General features: G+C 31.1%; 1 protein-coding gene across 2 annotated transcripts; it reads right to left on the bottom strand.

The window, feature by feature from the left end:
- Positions 1 to 10,688: 10,688 nt before the first annotated feature.
- LOC124876307 (neuronal acetylcholine receptor subunit alpha-10-like) lies at positions 10,689 to 22,602 on the bottom strand. 2 transcript variants are annotated; one of them, XM_047378963.1, is made up of 6 exons: positions 22,329 to 22,602; positions 15,877 to 16,022; positions 15,652 to 15,806; positions 15,331 to 15,577; positions 14,972 to 15,257; positions 10,689 to 12,263 (listed from the first exon to the last, which is right to left on the bottom strand). In XM_047378963.1, exons 1-6 carry the CDS (start codon positions 22,378 to 22,380, stop codon positions 11,530 to 11,532), a joined length of 1,620 nt encoding a protein of 539 aa, XP_047234919.1. In that variant the 5' UTR covers positions 22,381 to 22,602; the 3' UTR covers positions 10,689 to 11,529. The 2 variants fall into 2 exon arrangements, with proteins under 2 accessions (XP_047234919.1, XP_047234920.1); XM_047378964.1 differs by having other exon boundaries at positions 15,916 to 16,022; positions 22,329 to 22,562.
- Between the last annotated feature and the right edge of the window lie 4,316 nt (positions 22,603 to 26,918).

Raw genomic sequence — 26,918 nt, 5'->3', positions numbered from 1 at the left:
AAAATAATATAAACTATAAAATAATATAAACTATAAAATAATATAAACTATAAAATGATATAAACTATAAAATAATATAAACTATAAAATAATATAAACTATAAAATGATATAAACTATAAAATGATATAAACTATAAAATAATATAAACTATAAAATAATATAAACTATAAAATAATATAAACTATAAAATGATATAAACTATAAAATAATATAAACTATAAAATAATATAAACTATAAAATAATATAAACTATAAAATGATATAAACTATAAAATGATATAAACTATAAAATAATATAAACTATAAAATGATATAAACTATAAAATGATATAAACTATAAAATAATATAAACTATAAAATGATATAAACTATAAAATGATATAAACTATAAAATAATATAAACTATAAAATGATATAAACTATAAAATGATATAAACTATAAAATAATATAAACTATAAAATAATATAAACTATAAAATAATATAAACTATAAAATGATATAAACTATAAAATAATATAAACTATAAAATGATATAAACTATAAAATAATATAAACTATAAAATAATATAAACTATAAAATGATATAAACTATAAAATAATATAAACTATAAAATAATATAAACTATAAAATAATATAAACTATAAAATAATATAAACTATAAAATAATATAAACTATAAAATGATATAAACTATAAAATAATATAAACTATAAAATGATATAAACTATAAAATAATATAAACTATAAAATAATATAAACTATAAAATAATATAAACTATAAAATAATATAAACTATAAAATAATATAAACTATAAAATGATATAAACTATAAAATAATATAAACTATAAAATGATATAAACTATAAAATGATATAAACTATAAAATGATATAAACTATAAAATGATATAAACTATAAAATAATATAAACTATAAAATGATATAAACTATAAAATAATATAAACTATAAAATAATATAAACTATAAAATGATATAAACTATAAAATGATATAAACTATAAAATGATATAAACTATAAAATAATATAAACTATAAAATGATATAAACTATAAAATGATATAAACTATAAAATGATATAAACTATAAAATGATATAAACTATAAAATAATATAAACTATAAAATAATATAAACTATAAAATGATATAAACTATAAAATGATATAAACTATAAAATGATATAAACTATAAAATGATATAAACTATAAAATAATATAAACTATAAAATGATATAAACTATAAAATAATATAAACTATAAAATGATATAAACTATAAAATGATATAAACTATAAAATGATATAAACTATAAAATAATATAAACTATAAAATGATATAAACTATAAAATGATATAAACTATAAAATGATATAAACTATAAATGATATAAACTATAAAATGATATAAACTATAAAATAATATAAACTATAAAATGATATAAACTATAAAATAATATAAACTATAAAATGATATAAACTATAAAATGATATAAACTATAAAATGATATAAACTATAAAATAATATAAACTATAAAATAATATAAACTATAAAATAATATAAACTATAAAATGATATAAACTATAAAATGATATAAACTATAAAATGATATAAACTATAAAATAATATAAACTATAAAATGATATAAACTATAAAATAATATAAACTATAAAATGATATAAACTATAAAATGATATAAACTATAAAATGATATAAACTATAAAATAATATAAACTATAAAATGATATAAACTATAAAATGATATAAACTATAAAATGATATAAACTATAAAATATATAAACTATAAAATAATATAAACTATAAAATGATATAAACTATAAAATAATATAAACTATAAAATAATATAAACTATAAAATGATATAAACTATAAAATAATATAAACTATAAAATAATATAAACTATAAAATGATATAAACTATAAAATAATATAAACTATAAAATAATATAAACTATAAAATGATATAAACTATAAAATAATATAAACTATAAAATAATATAAACTATAAAATAATATAAACTATAAAATAATATAAACTATAAAATGATATAAACTATAAAATGATATAAACTATAAAATAATATAAACTATAAAATAATATAAACTATAAAATGATATAAACTATAAAATGATATAAACTATAAAATAATATAAACTATAAAATGATATAAACTATAAAATAATATAAACTATAAAATGATATAAACTATAAAATGATATAAACTATAAAATAATATAAACTATAAAATGATATAAACTATAAAATGATATAAACTATAAAATAATATAAACTATAAAATAATATAAACTATAAAATAATATAAACTATAAAATAATATAAACTATAAAATAATATAAACTATAAAATGATATAAACTATAAAATAATATAAACTATAAAATGATATAAACTATAAAATAATATAAACTATAAAATGATATAAACTATAAATAATATAAACTATAAAATAATATAAACTATAAAATGATATAAACTATAAAATAATATAAACTATAAAATAATATAAACTATAAAATAATATAAACTATAAAATAATATAAACTATAAAATAATATAAACTATAAAATGATATAAACTATAAAATGATATAAACTATAAAATAATATAAACTATAAAATGATATAAACTATAAAATGATATAAACTATAAAATAATATAAACTATAAAATCATATAAACTATAAAATGATATAAACTATAAAATAATATAAACTATAAAATAATATAAACTATAAAATGATATAAACTATAAAATGATATAAACTATAAAATAATATAAACTATAAAATGATATAAACTATAAAATAATATAAACTATAAAATGATATAAACTATAAAATGATATAAACTATAAAATGATATAAACTATAAAATGATATAAACTATAAAATAATATAAACTATAAAATAATATAAACTATAAAATAATATAAACTATAAAATAATATAAACTATAAAATAATATAAACTATAAAATAATATAAACTATAAAATGATATAAACTATAAAATGATATAAACTATAAAATGATATAAACTATAAAATAATATAAACTATAAAATGATATAAACTATAAAATGATATAAACTATAAAATAATATAAACTATAAAATAATATAAACTATAAAATATATAAACTATAAAATAATATAAACTATAAAATAATATAAACTATAAAATGATATAAACTATAAAATAATATAAACTATAAAATGATATAAACTATAAAATAATATAAACTATAAAATGATATAAACTATAAAATAATATAAACTATAAAATAATATAAACTATAAAATGATATAAACTATAAAATAATATAAACTATAAAATAATATAAACTATAAAATAATATAAACTATAAAATAATATAAACTATAAAATGATATAAACTATAAAATGATATAAACTATAAAATAATATAAACTATAAAATGATATAAACTATAAAATAATATAAACTATAAAATAATATAAACTATAAAATGATATAAACTATAAAATAATATAAACTATAAATAATATAAACTATAAAATAATATAAACTATAAAATAATATAAACTATAAAATGATATAAACTATAAAATGATATAAACTATAAAATAATATAAACTATAAAATGATATAAACTATAAAATGATATAAACTATAAAATAATATAAACTATAAAATAATATAAACTATAAAATCATATAAACTATAAAATGATATAAACTATAAAATGATATAAACTATAAAATGATATAAACTATAAAATGATATAAACTATAAAATGATATAAACTATAAAATAATATAAACTATAAAATAATATAAACTATAAAATAATATAAACTATAAAATGATATAAACTATAAATAATATAAACTATAAAATGATATAAACTATAAAATGATATAAACTATAAAATGATATAAACTATAAAATGATATAAACTATAAAATAATATAAACTATAAAATGATATAAACTATAAAATGATATAAACTATAAAATGATATAAACTATAAAATGATATAAACTATAAAATAATATAAACTATAAAATGATATAAACTATAAAATATATAAACTATAAAATAATATAAACTATAAAATAATATAAACTATAAATGATATAAACTATAAAATAATATAAACTATAAAATGATATAAACTATAAAATGATATAAACTATAAAATAATATAAACTATAAAATGATATAAACTATAAAATAATATAAACTATAAAATAATATAAACTATAAAATGATATAAACTATAAAATAATATAAACTATAAAATAATATAAACTATAAAATCATATAAACTATAAAATGATATAAACTATAAAATAATATAAACTATAAAATGATATAAACTATAAAATAATATAAACTATAAAATAATATAAACTATAAAATGATATAAACTATAAAATAATATAAACTATAAAATAATATAAACTATAAAATGATATAAACTATAAAATAATATAAACTATAAAATGATATAAACTATAAAATGATATAAACTATAAAATAATATAAACTATAAAATGATATAAACTATAAAATAATATAAACTATAAAATAATATAAACTATAAAATGATATAAACTATAAAATAATATAAACTATAAAATAATATAAACTATAAAATGATATAAACTATAAAATGATATAAACTATAAAATGATATAAACTATAAAATGATATAACTATAAAATGATATAAACTATAAAATATATAAACTATAAAATGATATAAACTATAAAATGATATAAACTATAAAATAATATAAACTATAAAATAATATAAACTATAAAATGATATAAACTATAAAATAATATAAACTATAAAATAATATAAACTATAAAATGATATAAACTATAAAATAATATAAACTATAAAATAATATAAACTATAAAATGATATAAACTATAAAATGATATAAACTATAAAATAATATAAACTATAAAATGATATAAACTATAAAATGATATAAACTATAAAATAATATAAACTATAAAATGATATAAACTATAAAATAATATAAACTATAAAATGATATAAACTATAAAATAATATAAACTATAAAATAATATAAACTATAAAATAATATAAACTATAAAATGATATAAACTATAAAATAATATAAACTATAAAATAATATAAACTATAAAATGATATAAACTATAAAATGATATAAACTATAAAATAATATAAACTATAAAATAATATAAACTATAAAATGATATAAACTATAAAATGATATAAACTATAAAATAATATAAACTATAAAATAATATAAACTATAAAATGATATAAACTATAAATAATATAAACTATAAAATAATATAAACTATAAAATGATATAAACTATAAAATAATATAAACTATAAAATAATATAAACTATAAAATAATATAAACTATAAAATGATATAAACTATAAAATGATATAAACTATAAAATAATATAAACTATAAAATGATATAAACTATAAATGATATAAACTATAAAATGATATAAACTATAAAATGATATAAACTATAAAATGATATAAACTATAAAATGATATAAACTATAAAATAATATAAACTATAAAATAATATAAACTATAAAATAATATAAACTATAAAATGATATAAACTATAAAATAATATAAACTATAAAATAATATAAACTATAAAATGATATAAACTATAAAATGATATAAACTATAAAATGATATAAACTATAAAATAATATAAACTATAAAATGATATAAACTATAAAATGATATAAACTATAAAATAATATAAACTATAAAATGATATAAACTATAAAATGATATAAACTATAAAATAATATAAACTATAAAATGATATAAACTATAAAATAATATAAACTATAAAATGATATAAACTATAAAATGATATAAACTATAAAATAATATAAACTATAAAATAATATAAACTATAAAATGATATAAACTATAAAATGATATAAACTATAAAATAATATAAACTATAAAATAATATAAACTATAAAATGATATAAACTATAAAATGATATAAACTATAAAATGATATAAACTATAAAATGATATAAACTATAAAATAATATAAACTATAAAATGATATAAACTATAAAATGATATAAACTATAAAATAATATAAACTATAAAATCATATAAACTATAAAATAATATAAACTATAAAATAATATAAACTATAAAATAATATAAACTATAAAATGATATAAACTATAAAATAATATAAACTATAAAATAATATAAACTATAAAATGATATAAACTATAAAATATATAAACTATAAAATAATATAAACTATAAAATGATATAAACTATAAAATGATATAACTATAAAATGATATAAACTATAAAATGATATAAACTATAAATAATATAAACTATAAAATGATATAAACTATAAAATAATATAAACTATAAAATGATATAAACTATAAAATAATATAACTATAAAATAATATAAACTATAAAATAATATAAACTATAAAATGATATAAACTATAAAATGATATAAACTATAAAATAATATAAACTATAAAATAATATAAACTATAAAATGATATAAACTATAAAATGATATAAACTATAAAATAATATAAACTATAAAATAATATAAACTATAAAATGATATAAACTATAAAATGATATAAACTATAAAATAATATAAACTATAAAATAATATAAACTATAAAATGATATAAACTATAAAATGATATAAACTATAAAATAATATAAACTATAAAATAATATAAACTATAAAATGATATAAACTATAAAATAATATAAACTATAAAATAATATAAACTATAAAATGATATAAACTATAAAATAATATAAACTATAAAATAATATAAACTATAAAATAATATAAACTATAAAATGATATAAACTATAAAATAATATAAACTATAAAATAATATAAACTATAAAATAATATAAACTATAAAATGATATAAACTATAAATAATATAAACTATAAAATGATATAAACTATAAAATAATATAAACTATAAAATGATATAAACTATAAAATAATATAAACTATAAAATAATATAAACTATAAAATAATATAAACTATAAAATAATATAAACTATAAAATAATATAAACTATAAAATAATATAAACTATAAAATAATATAAACTATAAAATAATATAAACTATAAAATATATAAACTATAAAATAATATAAACTATAAAATGAATATAAACTATAAAATGATATAAACTATAAAATGATATAAACTATAAAATAATATAAACTATAAAATGATATAAACTATAAAATGATATAAACTATAAAATAATATAAACTATAAAATGATATAAACTATAAAATGATATAAACTATAAAATGATATAAACTATAAAATAATATAAACTATAAAATGATATAAACTATAAAATGATATAAACTATAAAATAATATAACTATAAAATAATATAAACTATAAAATGATATAAACTATAAAATAATATAAACTATAAAATGATATAAACTATAAAATGATATAAACTATAAAATATATAAACTATAAAATAATATAAACTATAAAATAATATAAACTATAAAATAATATAAAACTATAAAATGATATAAACTATAAAATGATATAACTATAAAATAATATAAACTATAAAATGATATAAACTATAAAATAATATAAACTATAAAATGATATAAACTATAAAATGATATAAACTATAAAATGATATAAACTATAAAATGATATAAACTATAAAATAATATAAACTATAAAATAATATAAACTATAAAATAATATAAACTATAAAATGATATAAACTATAAAATGATATAAACTATAAAATGATATAAACTATAAAATGATATAAACTATAAAATGATATAAACTATAAAATAATATAAACTATAAAATGATATAAACTATAAAATAATATAAACTATAAAATAATATAAACTATAAAATAATATAAACTATAAAATGATATAAACTATAAAATAATATAAACTATAAAATGATATAAACTATAAAATAATATAAACTATAAAATGATATAAACTATAAAATCATATAAACTATAAAATAATATAAACTATAAAATCATATAAACTATAAAATGATATAAACTATAAAATAATATAAACTATAAAATGATATAAACTATAAAATGATATAAACTATAAAATAATATAAACTATAAAATGATATAAACTATAAAATAATATAAACTATAAAATGATATAAACTATAAAATGATATAAACTATAAAATAATATAAACTATAAAATGATATAAACTATAAAATGATATAAACTATAAAATAATATAAACTATAAAATGATATAAACTATAAAATAATATAAACTATAAAATCATATAAACTATAAAATAATATAAACTATAAAATAATATAAACTATAAAATAATATAAACTATAAAATGATATAAACTATAAAATGATATAAACTATAAAATGATATAAACTATAAAATGATATAAACTATAAAATGATATAAACTATAAAATGATATAAACTATAAAATAATATAAACTATAAAATGATATAAACTATAAAATAATATAAACTATAAAATGATATAAACTATAAAATGATATAAACTATAAAATAATATAAACTATAAAATCATATAAACTATAAAATAATATAAACTATAAAATGATATAAACTATAAAATGATATAAACTATAAAATGATATAAACTATAAAATGATATAAACTATAAAATAATATAAACTATAAAATGATATAAACTATAAAATGATATAAACTATAAAATGATATAAACTATAAAATAATATAAACTATAAAATGATATAAACTATAAAATGATATAAACTATAAAATGATATAAACTATAAAATGATATAAACTATAAAATGATATAAACTATAAAATAATATAAACTATAAAATGATATAAACTATAAAATGATATAAACTATAAAATGATATAAACTATAAAATGATATAAACTATAAAATGATATAAACTATAAAATGATATAAACTATAAAATGATATAAACTATAAAATGATATAAACTATAAAATAATATAAACTATAAAATGATATAAACTATAAAATGATATAAACTATAAAATAATATAAACTATAAAATAATATAAACTATAAAATGATATAAACTATAAAATGATATAAACTATAAAATGATATAAACTATAAAATGATATAAACTATAAAATGATATAAACTATAAAATAATATAAACTATAAAATGATATAAACTATAAAATAATATAAACTATAAAATGATATAAACTATAAAATAATATAAACTATAAAATGATATAAACTATAAAATCATATAAACTATAAAACATACCAGTTTAATAATATGAAATAAAACATCATGAATGTGTTGGTTTGAGTCACGGTCCAGTTATGTTCTCTGACCCTGTTTAGTGACTCACTGGTTGAATGTTTACACCAGATTCAACAGAACCCACTCCTTCACAGAGGTCCAGTCTTGTCTCGTCAGTCAACAGAATATTTTCCCAGAAGTCTTGGAGATCAAGATGAGTTTTTGTAAATCTGAGATGGGTCTTTGTGCTCTTTTGGGTCAGCAATGGTTCTGGCCTTGGAACTCTCCCAAGTAGGTCATTTTTGCCCAGTGTCTCTTTCTGATTCTTAAATCATGACCTCTGACCTTAACCTGTAAAGCTTTAGTGTTGTTCTGGGTTCTTCCGTGACCTCCTAGATGAGTTGATGAATTAACTTTGGAAGGTCAGCCTCTCCTGGGAAGGTTCTCCACTGTTCCATACGTTCTGCATGTGTAAACAATGGTTCTCACTGTGGTTCTCTGGAGTCCCAAAGCCATGGAGATGACTTTTTAACCCTTTCAGACTTAGTTTCTCATCTGTTCTTAAATTTCCTTTAAAATGGGACTGATGTGTTGCTTCTTGAGCTCTTTTAGCCTACTTCGTGTAGTCAGACAGGTTCTGTTTAGTGGTTTCATGGTTCTACAGGTCTGGCAGTGATTGGGCCTGGATGTGGCTAGTAAAATGGTTGTGTTTGTATTCATGCTGAAGATTTTCGGTACCAAACGAATTCTGCAACGTTTTAAACAAGCAGAACATTTCTGTGTGGGACAAAAGAGCAGAACAGCAGGTTCTTTAAAAAGCACAAAAGAAGATTAAGATTCGTCTTTTCACCACAGTGACGATTGTGAAGGAAGCTGGATGGATCTAAAACTTATGTCCGCAGTTTTCAACTTTATAGATTTTTATCTCGTTAATAAATTAAATCATCATTTGAAACCCGTATATTTATGTGTAGATGGATAGTCTTTGTCTGATATTAAAATCTTATGTGAATTATTTAAATGTGACATAAAATAAAACCAAATTTGATTAAACAATCTGTTTTTTCACATGTGTGTCATCTGTCATCCACAAGGGGGAGCTGCAGCAGCCTCCACTCGCCTGCTTCTCATGGCCCTGTTCTGCGCTTCAGGAGCTCGGTTCTGCTCAGGTTCAGATTCATTCCTGCTCTGCTGCTGAACAACACTGGCACATTGCTCTGATCTTCCAGGAAACCCGTTCTGAACCCTACGGGTTGGGTCTTGGTGTTTGGGTCAAGGATTAAAACATGACAAGAAGGGAATAATTATAAAGATTATTTATTATAGTAATGGATACAGCCACAGATGAGTTATTATGTTTAGTGAACAGTGACTGACTCATGCAGTGTGGTGGTTTATAAAGTGGACAAAATATTAGGTGAATTATCATTAACCATCAGAACCAACTCCGGTCCAAAATTAAGAAGATTTTAGTTCCTAAATAAAGACACAAATCTTCAGATGAACTGGTGGTTTGTTTCAGTGACAGGTTTGTGATTTAGAGACCGGAAGAAACATAATAAACACAACAGAAGGAAAAACTCTGCTTGATGTGAGCTTTTTACACTGAGCTGTGTTACTAGGAGGAAGATCTGAATCTTCTCACAGCCCAGAGTTCCTCTGCAGCGAGGCCTGGGTTCAGCTTCAGTGAACCACACCCAACTATCATCTGCCTGCTTGAGCTTCCTGGTCTTCCTGAACATTATTTTAAGTTTATAAAGTGAAACTTTTACAGATTATTGCTTTAAATGTTTCACTCAGTTACTCTGAATTAATTCTTCACATTCCTAAAAACATCATCTCAGGAACGTTCTGGGATCGGGTTCCTTCCTGTAGATGTATTGAAGTCTTTAGTTTGGCTCTATTTGACTTCAAACATCTAATCAACAAGGTTTGGTTAGAAAGACGATTCTTCAGTTGAAGCAGGAAGCAGAACAACTTCTTTAAGTTTTATGAAGCTGTGAAAACTTCAAAGTTTATCAAATGCAAAAGTGAGAAACATGAACTTGCTGAAGAAAAAGTTACATTTGAAATTATTAGTGTCTCTTTGCTGTTTCTTCATGAAGTCATGGTGGCTACCTCCAGATGTTTCACACAGATCCATCAGATAGCTTTTCCCAGGATCAGGATGCTCATAAAGAAGAACATGATGAAGAAGAGCCACATGAAGAAACGATCCATCACCTTGGCAACCTTCCTCCACTCTGCGATGAGGACCTGGGCCATTCGCTGGTCCTGGTACGAGTTGGCGATGTACTCGACACTCTTGAGCAATCGCTGGTGCTGGCACACACATTTGGTTCTCACCAAGAATTCCCTTCGGTTCTCCCCAATTGCACCTCCAACGCCTTTCTTCTCCTCAACATAGGCTCCCCTTCTTCCCTCACCATCGCTCTTTGACTCCTCCTCTTCCTCCTCCTTCTTCCCAGCTGCTCCCTTCTCCTCAGAGTGGTCGATGGTGACAAACAGATCCTCCTTCCAGACGGTCTGCTTAGTCACATCCTGCTCCATCCTCACAGATTCCCCCATCCTCTCTTCGTCCACCCTCCCTTCCCAGGCTTCACCATTAACATCCCAGTTTGCTCCTCTGCCTCCACCGGAGGACTGGTTGTCGGACTCCTCCTGGGATAACGGTTGTTTTTTGGATGAACTCCCTCCAAGGCAGCTTTTTCTGACCTCATTGACGAAGCAGATCCTAGCCAGGTATTTCAGGATGAAGCATTCGGCCCATTTTGGGACAGGGCGGGCCTCAGGACCACAGTGGTGGATGTTCATGATGAAGATGGTGAGAGCTGTGGATGCAGTGACCATCATCATGGTGGCTATGTAGTACTTTCCTGTTGAAAAACAAACAGATCAGCATCATGCACCGTGTCACCCTGAGATGGATTAAACTGAACTGAACAGAAGACACAGTGACCTCTGTGTCGGACCATGGTTCTATAGCTTCTCTTCCTCAGTGTGAACCTGAGGGAGAAACCCAGATGCAGTGAGAAGGGGGTCTCTGCGGTGCTAAGCGAGAGTTTCTTGGCTGTGGGAAGAGTTTGTGAAAGACATGATTGGTCGGATGTTGGGTGGGGTTTGAAGAAACCATGAGGGTCGGATTTAATTACTGTGTTACAGCAGCACTCTCACCAACTTAGCCAACACACTTAAGCTGCACACCTCAACTCAGCTGCCATCACACAGCGAGGTGATAAGCAGTAGCTGGAAGCACCAGCAGCTCAACTGTTGCTTCTGCTCACTAGCCTAGCAATTAGCCATCGACCTAAATCAGGCTGACCCAAAATGTAGTTTACTGTTTAGGGAAGTCAGCACAAAGCGCTTTCAGCACACTGGCTGCTAACTGGTCTGTAGGATTGTAATCCACCGCGGTGAAGTTATTATTGGAAATTCAAGCTCCATGAATTCAGCCGTGAATTCTTCGTCCCACTGGACCCGATGCAGGCAGTCTGACTTCAGGTAGCAGCTCTCTGCCGGCTCCCTCCTCCTCACGGTGGTTAGCTAAGGAGCCATCAATACATTCCCCAACTAAAAACTCTTGAGAAACAAAAATGTATAGCTTTCATGTCTTCAGAACCAGTGACACAAAAATATCAGATCATTCTACTAGATTACACAGATGAGACACACTCATTTTTAGCTGATTTTAATACATTTTCTATTTTTAAAGAATTTTTGTAAAGAAAATTCCTGATTTTTCTTTTCAAAAGCTGTTGGCAGCTCTGAAACCCAGAGGCTGAGAGATCACTGACTCCTGAGCTCATTTTATCTCCAACCTAAAGCTTTTGTACTCTCAGGACTGGGGGTGATGTTTCCTCACGGAGACAGAAGTTACTGTGGAGGTTCATCTCATCTTAAAGAAACTTTATTCCATATCTGGTGCTGCTTCGTGGGTCATAGAAATGAAGCTCTAGCATCACTTTTCTGTACATTGGATACTATCCCATTACAGGGTGATCTCCAGCTGAGCCCAGCTGCCACCAGTTTTAATGGACTCCACTGCAGACATGATATATGCTGAAAATATTCACAATTAAAGTTTTACACAAATGCAGCAGCAAAGATCTGATTTACTTTCATTCTCTGCATGTAGGAAAGGATCAATTTTATATGCATTGCTGCAAAAGCTGGTATTTAATTGAATTGAACTGAGAAATGAAGGCTGTTACAGATTTCTGCCTTCTAATGTTAGTATCTTTTGTATTGGCTACTTGCGCAGATATAATTCTTGTTACACAGGAATTATGGGCCAGAGTGTCGTGGCCATTCATGACCTCTTGTAAGTCAGAAGTTGTATCCAATATTGTTTTTGTTTTTAAAACCGTAAGAATATACTTAAGCTAGATCTGTAAATTCATTTTTATATATTTCTATATTTTATTTATATATGCTGTAATTAGTTTGGTAACCTTTGGACCCTGCCATAAATTAGGAGATAATTAGCACGTCGGAAGGAGATGGGGGCGTTTTTTCTTTTTTCAATTTTGTCTGTCAAATGTCTGGTATCCTGATGCTCCGAAAAGAAGAAATAAATATCTGCATCCATCAGTGACTCTTCTCTATGTCAAGGGCTTCAACATGTAGGCTGTAAAACTTTAACTACACTCTTCTAGTCAGTCTGAAATAGACATTTGGAAAACAAAAGACAGGAGAACGGAGGGAGCGCTGCAATGATTGGATCAATCCATTTGGATTTCCTAGATAGGAACCATAACTGGATCCTGGATAGCATTGTATTTTCACAAGAACTGGGCAGAGAGGTTTGCAGCTGAATGGGTCTAGATGATTGGATTGATTAACAGAATCTGTTTGCTTTGCTGCAAAGTGCCGTGAGGAGACATTTTTAGTGATTGAAATAAATAGAAACTGAACTGAATTGAAATGCGGTGGTCTGCTCTGTTCTGAAGCTTCTGGGGATGATTGTTCATTTTGGATAAAATGTAGATGATCATGGACAACCCTGAGCCTCCTCTTCACAGCACAGACCTCTAGAGGAGATCCTTCCTGCCTGCAGCATCACCATCTACAACAACTCTTGGTTAGGAAAAGTCCGATTAGTTTCCCTTCGGGATTAATGTTGTCAGTTCAGTTGAACTGAACTAAATTCTGAGTTTTTTTGAAGAGATGAGATGTTTTGCAAATGATAAATAAAAGTACTAGTTAGAACTTAATACTTTTATGTTGGATAATTTGAATAAATACCAGAATTTACTCGTTCTGGCTCATATCATGATGAGGTTCAGCTGGAACGTCTCTACTGAGGTCCAAAACCATAAAAAATTCAAGCACTCCATATCTAAGGAAATCTGAACTGGACTCTGGTCCAAGTTCAGGAAGAGTTGAACATTCATTCAGTCTGTAGTGGGATGAAGATGCCCTGAAGGCTGGACTGAACCATTTCCTCAGCGACTGATAAGTTTCATTTCACCTCACACTGAGGGAGATCAACCCACAAAGACTCAATAAAATATAAAAATAACATGTTCATTTGGGCAAAGTTCTACTTGAAAGAAAAGAGTGTGATTAGAGAGGTTCTACTTACCGATGAGTGGGACGCTCTCAGACGGTGGCATGCTCTCGGCCACCAGCAGCTGGAACACCGTGAGGGCCAGCAGCACCGTCACACCAAGAGAAACCTTTTCTCCAGAGTCTGCCGGCAGGTAGAAGCCCAGCGGAGCTAGGAAGGAGATCATCATGCAGGGGATGAGAAGGTTGAAGATGTAGAAGGAGGCGCGTCTCTTCAGGTGGAGCGTGAAGGTGATGTCTGGGTACGGGTCTGAGCAGCAGCCATACAGGATGACGTTCTTCTTAGCTGGCATGCCCAGAACCTGCTCAGATAGAGGTCTTAGATCAGTAAAATTGATCCACGAAGGAGAATCTGCTAAGAAGGTCACCTCTCACCTCCCACTCTACATTGGGGACAAAGTCAGCCAGATCTGCGCTGTCCAAGGCGTTGAAAAGGTCCATCTGGTTACCATTATGAGTCCAGGAGCCGAAGGTTAGGTGACATTCCTGCACATCAAAAGGGAAGAAGGCCACATCTACAGAACAGGAGCTCTTAGTGATGGCCGGTTGGTCCCACATCACCTGTCCATCATTACGGAGGACAACGTTGGTCTCCATGGAGCTGGAGAACTCATCGTCTGCACTGCAGACCAGAAAGAGAAGCAAGATTAAAACCTGGAGAACAAACGAGTTCCTCTGACAAGACGCTTCATCTACCTGTTGTACAGGACGATGTCAGGCCTCCAAACATAGCTGCTAGGGATCCGGATGGTGTCCAGGCCGTCATAGTCCTCCTTCCTCCAGATAAGGAAGGCATCCATCCACACCTGGCGGACCCACAGGTAGGTGGTCAGGATCTGGTTCCGTTCATCCTGATGAGACCAAACAGATGAGGACCTCAGAGTCCACACAGCATGATCAGACATCAGCAGGTCTGGTTACCATGTCGATGATCTGGGACAGGGTGATCTGCAGTGTTACATTGATGATGTGGTCCGTGTCCTCCACTGGCCGCAGAGCGTTGGTGTAGTTGGAAAAAAGGTCGTTCAGAAGCTTTTGGGCGAAGCGTCCATGGGCACAAAGACAGCCTGCGGAGAAAAGATTCTGGATTGGTCCAGATTATTTCCATTTCCTAAAACAAATCCTTAAATCCAACTCATTCCCATGTTTATTAAATTACCCGCGTCAAACATTGAAGATTTTATTTGGGTATTTTGTCCTTTACTGATCTGTGATGAGAGATTTCTGACTTCTAAATCATGTCTAATCATCAGCACATCCTGCTGCTGCACACTTCCCAATTAACCTGCTGATGACCTCCACTTTTAATCTCCAAACGTCTGAAAGAGCAACACACTCATAATCCCTCTAAATCCTGTTACTCCAGTTAATGATGAAGCGGATGAAGAGAGAAGTGGCTCTTCTGGTTCTGTGGAAAGGTTTGGAACTTTGGTTCTTGCTGAAGGGAACATTTATGAGGCAGTTGCTAAATGTGGGAACCCGAGTGTGCATTTCCTTCAGATTGTGAAACAGGCTAAACGTTGAGCTCCTGAATACTTCAACATGTAAAGGAGGCATCATGCATTTAGGGGAACGACACCTGATTCTCTGGCATTCAGAAACACCAGAGCTGCTTACATTATGAAGATTGTGGAGCAGAAAAATAACTGGTGGTTATTTTGATGCAGCAGAATGAAAAGAGGGAACATGGAGAATGCAAAGCCAGAAACCAAAAACCCATTTTCATTTATTGTGCTTTTATTCTGGCAGAGGGACTGGTCCAATTAAGAGCAATGTAATGATTCTGATGAAATGTCACGCACCTGATGGACAGACATTCAACAGAAATAGATCAACTTGAACAATATGTATATATCTGATACAGTCAGATCCAGTAAGATTGTCAGATTAAAAGAACCTTTTGAAAACAACCTTTCAGCAGATATTAAACATGTTGTTTCTGCATTAAAATGTTTTAATTCTTAAATGAAGTGTTTTCATTGGCTGGAAGTCATAAATAAAGACTTGAAAACATCAGTTTGTGTTGAATTACTATTTCACTTAGTGATGGACTATCTGGAATAAATGAACTGTTCCATAATATTTATATACAAAGTAAAGCTGCAGCAGAGGTGTCCCTTCCACAGAAACAGCAACCAGACCAGAGAGCTGCATGAAAACCTTTAGATGATAAATTAGACACTGAAGGTCTCTGTAATATTTTCCATCCTCCATCAGGTCCAAAAGTTGTCTTCGCCCTCAGAAATGACTGCAGCTCAGAGACGTTTAGTGACCATATAAGTAAGAAGTGAAACTCTGTAGATTCATAAATCAGGAATGAAATTCATGAACGACCCGGCTCAGGCAGCTGCAGAACATTCTGGACCTTTTAGAGGACACAGGTTCTATGCTGAGTCTGGTCTGGTCTAAAGTTGGATTCTTATTAAATGATGTTCAGATATATTTCAGACCTGCAGTCCAGGTGAGGCAGATTTTCGTTAAATACACTAAAATATTATTTTTGCTTCTGATGCACAACAGAAAATAAAATCCAGGAAGTCATCTTTAAAACTAAACCTTTGAAAATGAAGTGAGTTACTGATTCTGCACCGGTCCATTTTCATGTCAGAAATGGGTTTTATGTGTGCAGCATCAGCTGCAGCAGCATCAATGCTCCTCTGCTGCAGACTGACTGCAGATCAAACCCCTCCCTCCTCTGTTTGCCTGCAGAACCTGAATCCAAAAACCCAACAGGAGACTGTTTAGATCTGAATGCTGTGCCATACATGTTCTGTCACTCAGTGTGTCAGGTCCAAAGTCCTCCATTAGGTTTAAAACACCAGTTATTGGATGTTGGGACCAACAGGTTTTTCATTGTGTGACTTTATTAAGCACACAGGACCAGATAGAGCGTCATCGTTGTATTAAATGTGGTTTTTAATGATGCATTTGAACCGATCGGTTTGATCCAGATACAAGGATTATAACAGGAAATTTTCTCTGATCCACATGGGGTCAGGCTCACGCTTATTCATCCCAATCTTTGTCTCATCTGACCATGAGATGTTCCTGCAGAAGGTGTTTCACTCGTCCATGTGGGCGGCTGCAGAAATCTCTGCTTAATGCAGGGAACTAAAATAAAACTTAAATTCACACACAGAAAAATATTTCATATTTGAGCTGCATTGTTCTAAATCTGTGTTCTTTAAAACTGTCTGGAGATCATAGGATGTTACCATGGGCTGCGGTGGTGAGCTAGAAAGTGAAGTTCTGTAATCAGAGCTTAACCTTCACCTCATGATGCAGGGGGGTCCCCCCCCCCCAGTTTGCTTACCAAGTTCACAGGTCAGCAGATGATGCTGTTAACTTAGGTCTACACTTCATCCTGCAACACCTCGACCATCCAGGGACGTACGCCAGGATCCTGTTTGTAGACTTCAGCTCCACCTTCAACACCATCATACCAGACATCCTCCACCAGAAGCTCACCCAGCTCAACGTCCCAGCCTCCACCTGTCAGTGGATCAACAGCTTCCTGACGGACCGACAGCAGCAGGTGAGACTGGGGAGCATCTTCTCCTGATCCAGATCAATAAGTACTGGTGCCCCCCAGGGGTGTGTTCTCTCCCCACTCCTCTTCTCTCTGTATACAAATGACTGCACCTCATCGGACTCGTCCGTGAAACTCCTGAAGTTTGCAGATGACACCACTGTCATTGGACTGATCCAGGACGGTGATGAGTCTGCATACAGACAGCAGGTGGATCGGCTGGTCCACTGGTGCAGTCAGAACTACCTTGAACTGAACCCACTCAAGACTGTGGAAATGGTGGTGGACTTTTGGAGAACACCACCCCCCTCACCATCCTCACCAACACTGTATCGGCCGTGGACCACTTCAGGTTCTTAGGAACCACCATCTCTGAGGACCTGAGATGGTCTTCACACATAGACACTGTTCTGAAGAAGGTCCAGCAGAGACTGTACTTCCTGAGGCAACTCAAGAAGTTCAACCTTCCTCAGGAGCTGCTGGTCATCTTCTCCACTGCCATCATTCAGTCTGTCCTGTCTTCATCCATCTCAGTGTGGTTTGGATCATCCACCAAACAGGACAGGTCCAGACTGCAACGAATAATCAGGACTGCAGAGAGAATAATCAGAGCTGACCTTCCCTCCATCCAGGACTTATACAGGTCAAGGGTCAAGAAAGGAGCTGCTAAAATCTCTGCAGACCCCACACACCCTGCACATAAAATGTTCAGAGTTTTACCTTCAGGTGGCGCTACAGAGCACTGTTCACTAAAACCAGCCGCCATAGAGACAGTTTCTTCCTCCAGGATGTTTCTCTGATGAACATTTAATAAAGTACAGAACAACAGCATACAGATGTTGCAAATGCACCTTTTTATTAGATATATATTTGTATATTTAAGGACATAAAGATATATGCAGAACATATCTTATAACGCATTAAACAAAAAAAATAATCCAGAGAGCAAAGTGTACCAGAGTCAAATTCCTTGTTTGTTTGTACGAATTTGGCAATAAAGCTGATTCTGATTCTGAGATATGGATGATGCTGAAATGAGCTTCCTCTGCTTTAGAGATGGAGGAGTCCCACCATCTGGTGGAGCTCTGAGAGGAGCTGCTGCTCCTCCACATCAAGCGGAGGAGGTTGAGCCTATCAGGATCCTTCCTGGACACTACCTATAGAGGCTTTCCAGGTACATCCCACTGGGAGATAGATGGATCTCTAACAGCAGTTGAAGCAGATATCTAATGGTTCTAAGTTTATAAGAAGTTGCTGAGATTCCATTAGATTTCTGCTGGATTGTGAAATTCTGACTTCTTTAAAAACCTCTGAGGTGCAACTTTTGGATCTGTGAGAAACACAACAAACTATTTTATCTGATCTGCAGAAGAGAAACCAAGCAGCTGCTGACAAACACAAAGTCAGAGCTTCAACATGCAGTAGAAAGGAAACCAAGGAGCTTAACGACGTTCAGAAAAACATAAAATATTCCTCAACACATGAGGAGAGGAGGCTCTGAATGAGGACAGGGTTTGGACACACACGGATCTGTCAGAACACAAACTGGATACAGCTCAGCTCGGTTCAGGCTCATAATGGCTGTTTGTCAAACATCATGTCCAGAAGAATGGGTTCAGGTTCTGCTGCAGTAAATAGAAACTATTCAGTCCAAGTGATAAATTAGAATAAAATCCACAAGATTTAGGTTTAAGGAGATTTTTAGTTACTTCTTTCTTTCTACAGCAGCATTAAATTTGAACAGGTCAGGTTTATACCGAGTCCAGTTCATGTTAGAGTTTCCATCTGTGGGAAGGTCGGGGCTTATAAACTGTTTCTACTAAGCTGACACCATGTTCTGCTCTCCATGACCAATGAATGGGAGGTCCAACCCAAAGTGTCTCAGTGAGGTGCTGAGGACAAACATCAATCTGTGAGGAAATTTCTGGATCATTTCTGATCTTCTCACAGGCTTTTCCTTATGTAGTGGTCTGATACTGATATGCTCTTGTGATTCAACTGAACCAAAGCCTCCAGCGGCCCACAGAGGAGGAAAGGCTCTGCTTTCCAAGTCACAAATAACTCTGAAGTCTTTCCACTGTCAGCCAAAGTCGAGTCCTAAATGTTAAACAAGTTATTTGACTAAACATGTCATTTAATTATGATAATAATTGATAATCAGTTCATTTATAAATTATTATGAAAATTGATGAATGTAATATTTACCCCAATAGAAATATAAACAGACATTTATGCTCTAAGATAAAAGAGATTTAAACCTGTTAATGTTGAGTTTCTGCTTCTTTGTAGTAACGACATTAGCAGCTGTTTATCATATTGTCCTCACCTTCTTTAGATGTTCCTCTAAATGGTTATTTTGTTCCTAAATGATCCAAAGTAATTTATTTCAGCTTTCAGTTGGGGAGATGTTCATGTGGTCATTATTATGAAGCTACAGCTAACATGAACAGCTTGTTATAAGCCATTAACATCCCATAATAATTCACCAACATCACAGGCTAATAACCAAGCTCATCCTTTCACAGTAAAACAATCTGGAGCTCACAGACCGGTTTCCTTTCACTCTTCATTACAGGAAATAAAAACTAGGACTAAGACTCGAGTCTCAGACCACGAGTCCAAGTCAAGTCTAAGTTGAATCTGAAGTCTGTGAATTAAGTCGCCATCTCTCCACATTAAACCTTCATAAGAAGACAAACAGAACCGGCTGATCACATGACCCATGTGCAGCTCTACAGAAGGTTTCTGATGAACTCAGAACATCCAGGAGCAGCTTTATCTTGTTCATCATTAATTGATCCGTGAGGCTCAGTTCTGTCCATTTGGAGCAGAACCCGTCCAACTATCAGTCACATCCTGATGATCCTGCTCCAAACCCCAAGCACTAAGCTCTGTCAGTAAAATCACATTACACATCATGAAGCTCTGATGTTTGTATTATTCTGGTCCAGAGGCAGAAGACTAGTGAACCAGAACCAGAACCACAGATGATATAAACCTCTCTGAGGATCAAACAAAGCAGCCAATAAAAACTGGAATAAATGTTCAGTTTATTCAACCACCTAAATTCCTCTACAAGCTCTGATCACTGGAGATTAGCAGAAGAACCAAAACCACTGTGAGAGATCAGGTTCTGAATACAGAGGACCCACACACAGTTTCAGGTTCTGCTGCAGGTGGAACATCTCACTGAGGTCAAACAGATGGGTCTGATGCTGAGTTTGTCAGTTTGAGCCTGAGCTTTGGTCTGCAGCAGGAAGATGTTTGCTCAGCTTGTTATTCTGGAAAAGTTATTTTAGTTATCAGGCGAGGAACACGTCAAACATCTCATCTTCAGGATTTAAGTCAGAACCTGATTTAGTTGGAGGGGATCTCGACTCCCGAACATCTTGTTTGTTTCTTGACCTCAGAGACATGAACTTGTTTTTGTTCTCTTGACTTTATGCCACAGACAGGTTCTGATCAGTTCCTTTGGGTCACCTGAGGGCTTCTTACTGAGAAACTGCAGCAGATGTGACCAATGAAGAAATGAAGGCATTTAAATAAACATCACTTCCTTCCTTGATGCCTTGTTTCTGCATCACATTTTACAACATTTTTATCAACTTTCTTTTAATAAAATACTCAACACAATCAAAGCTAACAAGGCTCTTTGCTTTCAGAACAATCTATGAGAAGATCTTCCATCCAGAAGCTCCAAAGAATTCATAGATGATACAGTTCGATCTTTACATTGATCTTTAACTCTCTATCTCTGAGCATAAACCTGCAGAACTTTATGTTTCTGTTCAGGTAAAGATCCAGTCTGACTGCTGATGTAATTCCAGATTTAAAACGGGTTTACCTGGTACCAGGAGAAGCAGCAGGACGGCCGGCGTTCGGCAGTGGAGCTCCATCCTCTTACTGATCCGATGAGCAGGAGATGATTCCTGCTGTGCAGTCTGAGCTCAGCCGTGCAGAGAAGATGGAGCAGCACGAGAGGGAGGGAGCTGATGGAGATGAGGGTCTGAGTGTGTGCTGTGGTGCAGTGGTCTCTGATGTATGAGGGGTCATTAGTGCCTCAGGCTGAACACCATGTTAGGAGAAAACTCCAAACAGCCACAGATTGTTGCAGATTAAAGCTGCGGACAGGAGCGCTCACTCTGCGGGACAGAACCCAAACACAGGTCCACTGAACATTAACTCTGGTTCTGTTCATGACAGCTGACTCAGCCAATAAAGCAGGAGACAATTTCATTTTGATTCAGGTAAAGAAACTAAACATGCAGATGCAGACAGTCGTTCACTTTTCACCTGATTTCCTGTCAGATGTGAGAAATCTCTGAGCATGCTCAGTTCAGCTCAGGTCAGATGTTGGATTATACATCATCCATCTGCAACCATTTTAAAACAGGAGCAAGTTTGAATTCGAGCATTTTTTCTCATCCTCACTGACTCAAAAATATACATACACCCCTGTAGAACTGGTAACCCACCCCATTCAGACTGTCTACAGCACCAATCCACCCTAGTCTGTCCACCCTTCAACTAGCCAGCTGTTAATCTGAGGTCAAGTTAAGAAATATGGAGGTCATTGTCCAACAGCTTAGTGCAATGCACCAGCACCACTGGCTGAAGAACTGCCCCACAGTATGATACTACCGCCACCTTGCCTGGCAGTTAGTACTGTGTTATTAGGTGTTAAAGCCTCAGCTTGACCTCCAAAAGGCATTTAGCTTGTCCACAGAGCAGATGCAACTTTGAGCAGGAGCTTCATTCTGGCCAGCACCCTTTCAGCACAATCACTGAAGCTCCTGTCGAGCATGGGTTCTGGGTTCTGGGTTCTGCTCTGCTTTAAATGATTTAGCAAGATTCAGTGGAATATAGTGCTGCAGAAAAACACCTGGAGACCTCCAAGAAGCCCGGAGGAATGCAGATCAGAACCATTTTCAAATATTTCAAGAACGTCTGGATCAAAGGAAGGAAGAAGTATTCCTGATAGTCCTGACTGAGGGCAGCAGTCCTTATTTAGGCAGCACATCTGAGGATAACCATGTTCAGAAGAGATTTTTATCAAACGAGGTTTCATACCTTAGAGAAACCTTTCCTTTTTAACGCTGATCAGCAATAAAACTGCTGGATGACTCCGAGAGGACGAGGCGAGCCTTCATGTCACGTTATTCCTGTCTGATGAGATAACCAGTCAGGAAAGAGACATCCTCACCAGGGAATATTGTCCTGCAGTTAGACAGCTGCTATAAAAACTGGAATGAAACAGCGACGATGAGTAATTAGGAGGAGATTAGAGGATTAACAGGAAATAAATTAGCCGACAGGAACAGAGGAGATGAAGTCACAGAGTCACGATTTAAACAAAAGTCTCTCATCTCCTTAAAGGGATTTCATGTTCCTCCTTTATCTGATCATTAAATGTGGAACAAACATTCCTGCTTCGTGTTCTGGTCATACTGGACCAAATGTGCTGGTCCAGAATGTCTTAATATTTTGTTTGACATGCTGGACACTAACACAAAAGGTTGTGCTGCTCCCAGATATGTTATGCCTCAAAATGTTCTTTAGAACATTTATCTTCAGAACTTCTTACTGAACCAACTTTTATTGACCTAACAGCAGCTTTTATTCTGAAAGCTGCAGAAACACAATGCACCAAAGGTCCAGACCAGCTTCTGCTGAGTGAATGAAAGTCATCTGAAGGTTTATTGAGCCGGATCTCTGCTCTCCACAAACACCTCCTGGGTGGGCCATAGGCCTACCTGGGCTGAGCCAGACAAAAGAACCCAGTTATAGAGCCAAAGCTTGGCAGGGTCTCTGATACTGGGTCCAGTAGCAGGTTCATTCATCACCCTGCAGCTCTATGACATCCAGACCAAACCCTGTCTGGTGCAGCAGATGATGTTCAACCTTCAATGTCCTGCAGCAGAATTATCAACAGAGAAAACATGTCCCTAATGCAGCGATGGGGGCTGAGCTTGCTCTGGAAATTATCAAACCAATCCAAAGAAAAGTCTGGAGATGTTTAAATGCATCAGTTTAATGTTGCTGTGGTAGGATGTTAAAATGTGATAGGAAGATTGAAGCTTTCTGCATTGAAACACAAGCTTGGCCCAGCTTGATGATGACCTCAGAGGCTTCTGGGACGGACCATCACATGGTGTTAACATGGATCAGTTCTCCAGATGTTTGGTGGAAACTAAGAATCCAGCCTGTTGTCAGCAACCAGTCCCTGCAGCCAGGCTCAGTGGTGGTAGGAGGTTGTATCATGCTATGGGCTTGGATCATTTCCTCTCCTGTGGGGCAGCATTGGTGCAGAAAACTTCAGTAGAGATTCTAAAGCAACATCTGCTGACTTGAGGACCACATCTACTCCAGGGATGCCCATCCATGCTCCATCAAGAAGATGGAGAACCACAGAATGGATAAGGAGGTGTAGGGTGCAGCTGCTGGACTGGCCTGCTTGAAGTCCAGGAGCCTCATGTACGAAGCCAACTTACGCACCAGAATCTACATGTTTTTGCCAGGTTGTTTTATGCACAACTCGGCATGTACTAAAATGAACGTTGTGTGAAATTGTGCGTAAATCCTGCCGTGAAAATGAGTGTTAGCCACACAAACTTCTTCAATCGACAATAATAAACTACAGGGAACTAAACCTCACTGTCTGAAATATGACTCCATCCATTTTAATTCATGGAGCATCAAACCTGATGTTTCTTCATGACTTTGAGATGTTATGGTTTAAACTGAATCACATTCAGCCTCAATAACGTCACACACCTCAGAAAATGATGGAAACAACCTCAGTCGGATGGAAACTGTGAAACCTCCTCTGTTTCTGTCACCTGTAGATGGAAATGCTCATCAGTCTGAGCGATGAGGAGCAGAAAATGCATGAGAAACATCTAAGGGACACTTTCATTCTTACTGAGAAGAAAACGGTGTCGGATCAGCAGATTAACTCCTAACAAGTCAGGTTTGATGATTCCTAAGGTGGACCAGCTGGAGACAATCACACATGTCCATAAATAGCTGCTAAAGTTGCTCCTCACTGTGGAACGATGGCAGCTTTGGTTCAGCTGGAGGACATCACCAATCATCTTGGAGCTCTGCATGGAGCTGGGCTCAGTGGTCCAGAGGGAAACCAGGAGGAACCGGCCTCATCCTGATGTTGCTCAGATATAGAAAGTTCCCCTAAACGGTGGCTAAAATGTTAAACATTATATTGCAATTTGCAGCAATTAGCCGGTTTCTAAATGCAGTCAGAGCTATGGACTGCTTCAAGGACACCATCTGTAAATGACTATTTTTTTTTGTGTGAATAGAAAGCATCTTCATTCAGTATATGATAACCTATCTTTAAAGCGCTAATGTGTCCCATGAAAGCAATGGCTCGTTGGCCTCCTCAGCTCATGGTTACTTTCTACTATAATAATAATTATAATTATTCTAATTATAATAGTTGTGTTGGGAACAAACTTCAAGCAGGTTTGGTGCGTGATGGCAGCTTCTAATGTGATGTTTTTTGTCTGTCCTGAATGGTTTTAAAGGTTTAAAGTACTTCACATCGTCTGAGTGATAGAAATAACTGAACTATAATTGAGCTCAAAGCAGAAGTTGGATTTGACACATAGCCTAAATTGCTAAATACGTTTTATTCTGGCTATAGTTTGTAATTCAGCTCCTACCGTGTTAACGGCATTTAACCTTCTGCCTCTCACTTTTTAAAATGTATCAATAATACCGGGGGAAAGACTGACAGATCATCTCGGACACTGAGATCTGTATTTCATATTCAGTGAATCTCCTCTCATGGTTACTTGGACACGTGGTGGGGGACTTCCGGCTATTTATTTTACTTTGCAGATGTATTTATGGGCGGGGACAAGGCGGTTCCAGCGCCACCTGCAGGCTACGTGTGCGGTGACGTTTCTGCGCACAGTTTCTACATCTGATTTTTCAGAATTTCTTCCTACGGCAAACCTTTAGTATGAAAGCTGGAGACTCTTTAGCACATGAGGGCCCTGGTCCTTCTCCAACAGAGACAGTTGGAGAATTTAGGAAACCAAAAACGGGACAGAGATGATCCCTTACCGTTGGTCACCTCACGCTGGGGGACTGCACCTGGAATTCATCCTGGACTGGTATCATTACCAGAATAAACATCACAGTTGGGAGAAGAAGTATGAACATCAGATAGTTGGGAAAAATGCACTGAGACAAGTGTTTCTGGAATTTTCTTTGCCCAAATTCTAGACTGGAAACTTTCCTTACTCATCACACCAAGACAGCATGTTGGTGTCATGTTGTAGCTTTGGAAATATAAAACCACACTAACCAGAACCAGATGATGGATGATACCTCCTGCCTTTACAGTCAGACTGAATTCAGTGTCGATGTCCAGCCTTCCCTCCACAGCAGCTACCCCAATTAAGACAGA

Source organism: Girardinichthys multiradiatus, chromosome 11, assembly GCF_021462225.1.
Source record: "Girardinichthys multiradiatus isolate DD_20200921_A chromosome 11, DD_fGirMul_XY1, whole genome shotgun sequence".
NCBI classification, from domain to species: domain Eukaryota; kingdom Metazoa; phylum Chordata; class Actinopteri; order Cyprinodontiformes; family Goodeidae; genus Girardinichthys; species Girardinichthys multiradiatus.
Note: the sequence above shows the minus strand (reverse complement) of the source record. Positions and strands in the feature narration are given on the sequence as shown.

Bases quoted from the DNA above. Each gene is read 5' to 3' on its own strand.
- LOC124876307 (XM_047378963.1), bottom strand. From the start codon at position 22,380: ATGGAGCTCCACTGCCGAACGCCGGCCGTCCTGCTGCTTCTCCTGGTA. The intron at 16,023-22,328 runs GTAAACCCGTTT...TTTTCTCCGCAG, and splicing joins GCTGCTTCTCCTGGTACCAG to GCTGTCTTTGTGCCCATGGA. The intron at 12,264-14,971 runs GTAAGTAGAACC...GTTTTTCAACAG, and splicing joins TGAGAGCGTCCCACTCATCG to GAAAGTACTACATAGCCACC.